The sequence below is a fragment of the Verticillium alfalfae genome, genomic scaffold (assembly GCF_000150825.1).
Source record: "Verticillium alfalfae VaMs.102 supercont1.1 genomic scaffold, whole genome shotgun sequence".
Taxonomy (NCBI): domain Eukaryota; kingdom Fungi; phylum Ascomycota; class Sordariomycetes; order Glomerellales; family Plectosphaerellaceae; genus Verticillium; species Verticillium alfalfae.
Genome location: NW_003315038.1, coordinates 1,915,881 through 1,918,435, shown reverse-complemented (window position 1 = coordinate 1,918,435; position 2,555 = coordinate 1,915,881). Strand labels below are relative to the sequence as shown.

The 2,555-nt window shown below is 55.0% G+C and overlaps 1 protein-coding gene across 1 annotated transcript; it reads left to right on the top strand.

Annotated features, from left to right (window-relative positions):
• Positions 1 to 1,058: 1,058 nt before the first annotated feature.
• Positions 1,059 to 1,988, top strand: VDBG_00577 (pyridoxal-dependent decarboxylase; the record flags this gene model as incomplete). The annotated part of the gene is made up of 1 exon (XM_003008849.1): positions 1,059 to 1,988. One exon carries the CDS (start codon positions 1,059 to 1,061, stop codon positions 1,986 to 1,988), a length of 930 nt encoding a protein of 309 aa, XP_003008895.1.
• Between the last annotated feature and the right edge of the window lie 567 nt (positions 1,989 to 2,555).

Below are 2,555 nucleotides of genomic sequence, written 5' to 3'. Positions count from 1 at the left end.
AGGGCCAGGATTCAGATTTTACCTCCTGCTTTTGAAGACGACTCAAAGGCAAGTCAGGGCAAGTCTCGATGGATTAAACGTAGTCGTGGCGTGTCGCTGAAGTAAGGAAAGAGGAATGGGGCAAGAGGGTTCGTAGGCAAGCAGGGCAGATTAGGTTAGCTGTAATTACGTAGCCTGTTCTAGAAGGCCATAACATGGGGTCTGTCCATTGTTCACAAAATGCAGCCTGATCCCAGTCATTGGCTTCAGCAGTCAGTGGCATCACGTGATTGAGGATCCTTCTTCATATCTGGGTGAATAGATCACACTATTCTCAGAGTTTTTAGGCGATTCCAGATCTTGGCCGTGCCGGTCAGGAAACCAGCTGTCTATGGGTTCATGTGTTGGTATGAAATTTTGTTGTATAAGGTACGCTTGGCTGATTGGGCAAAGGCAGACAGACGAGCGTCTCTCTCGCATTCAGGGCGTCCGAGGCTGGCACACGCCAGGGGTTGCTATCGACCAGGATCAATCACTATTTCCCCGTTGCTATCAATCTAGCGACCTGCCTAATTGGTATTTTAGCGCTAGGATTTGTTCACCATACAATCCGTGCTGTATTCTACAGTAGTCGAGTCTAGGTAGCGAGCATCAGCTTTTTGGCATGTGCCATCTCCGATATACATGAAGGTCTTCAAAGGCACGAAATGCATACGTGGAGCGTCTGAAATCCAATATGGACATCTGTTCAACAACTCGACAATCATTCACCCGCATGATATCTGAAAGTGCCTTGAATAGCCTCAGAGGTGGAAATATGATGGTTTCGTCGGACTCTACGATCACTAGCTTACTCATCATGAGATTCCTTCATACAGTACAGACATCCCACTTAGACCTTGAGTCAATACCGTGACTGACTGTGACCAAGATCAATGTTGAGTCACACCACCATGAACACAGTTCACCCCTGACACACCGTTTTCGCGATAACGAGTCGATGGTAGAGGTTGTATTCAGGTGCAGAGCTGGAAGAACCACGAAAATTAACCTCACAAAACCCTTGCTCGTTAGCCGCAATGGCACACACATCCTTTGACATGCAGGCGTTCCACGCTCAAATCGACGACACTGTCAAGAAGCACTTCCCTCCTTCGTCGCCGCCAACTCTCCCACACCCTTCAGCTCTTACTCGCGCGGCAGCTTCCCTTCCCAAGGCCTCAGATGCTCTATCGAAACCCCTCGGCGTCTCTGCCACGACAGCTCATCTCCTCGAGGATATCGTGCCTGCGCTCTCAGGCCAAGCCCTCTCCCCACGCTACTACGGCTTCGTCACCGGTAGCGTCCACCCCGCCGCTCAGGCCGCCGAAGCCGTCGTCGCCGCTCTGGACCAGAATGTCCAGGTGCACCTTCCAGATCAGACCATCGCTACTGACGTCGAAGCAGCGGCTCTCGACCTTCTCGTCGACCTCCTCGGGCTATCTCATCCGCAGACCGGCGCCCCGCGTGGTATCTTCACCGGTCGCACCTTTACGACTGGCGCCACGGGGAGCAATATCCTCGGTCTGGCATGCGCAAGAGAGCATGTTCTTGCACGGCGCGTGCCGCCAGGTTCACCCTCGGTGGGGGAGCTTGGAATCCTGGGCGCCTGCGTCGCGGCAGGAGTCACGGAGATTCAGGTTCTGACGAGCATGGGCCACAGCTCGCTCTCCAAGGCGGCAAGCATTGTAGGACTGGGCAGGGCCAGCGTAAAGCAGATGGCCAAGAGTCCCGAGCGGCCATGGCTTCTCGACGTGGATGCTGTCGAGAGAGAGCTTGTGGCGAGAGACGGGACAGGCGTCGCGACCATTATTGCGGTCAGTGCGGGAGAGGTGAACACGGGACTATTCGCAGCGGGCAAAGAGGACATGGAGCGGCTAAGGGCGCTGGCTGACCTGTACGGCAGCTGGATTCATGTGGACGGAGGCAAGTCGTCGCCTGTTATATGTGTGGCGAAGAAATGGACCTAACATGGGAAAGCACAGCTTTCGGTATCTTTGCCGCCGCACTCGCTCCCGGGACCGTCTTCGACAAGCTCCGCGAACGAGTTTCAGGCGTCCACCTCGCGGATAGCATCGCAGTCGACGGACACAAGCTTTTGAACGTGGTAAGACGAGAATTTTGTCCCTGATCTCGATTGATTCACATCATTGGGTCATACTCTGCTGACAATCCACTCAAGCCGTACGACTGCGGCATGTTCTTCACCCGGTCCCTGTCCACCTTGACCAATGTCTTCACCAACCCAAACGCAGCGTACCTTGCCTCGTCCGCCGGTGCCCCGATCCCCAGCCCCCTGAATGTTGGCCTCGAAAACTCACGTCGGTTCCGCGCCCTACCAGCGTATGCAGTCCTGCGTAGCGAAGGTCGCAAGGGTATGGCCGCCATGCTGGGTCGCATGGTCGAGCTCGCGCGGCGAATCGCGTGTTTTGTGCGTGACTCGGAACACTACGACTGGCTACCCAATGGTGAGGCAGATGTTGGTGACACGCACATCATCGTCTTGCTTCGGGCAAAGGACGTCACGCTGAACGACG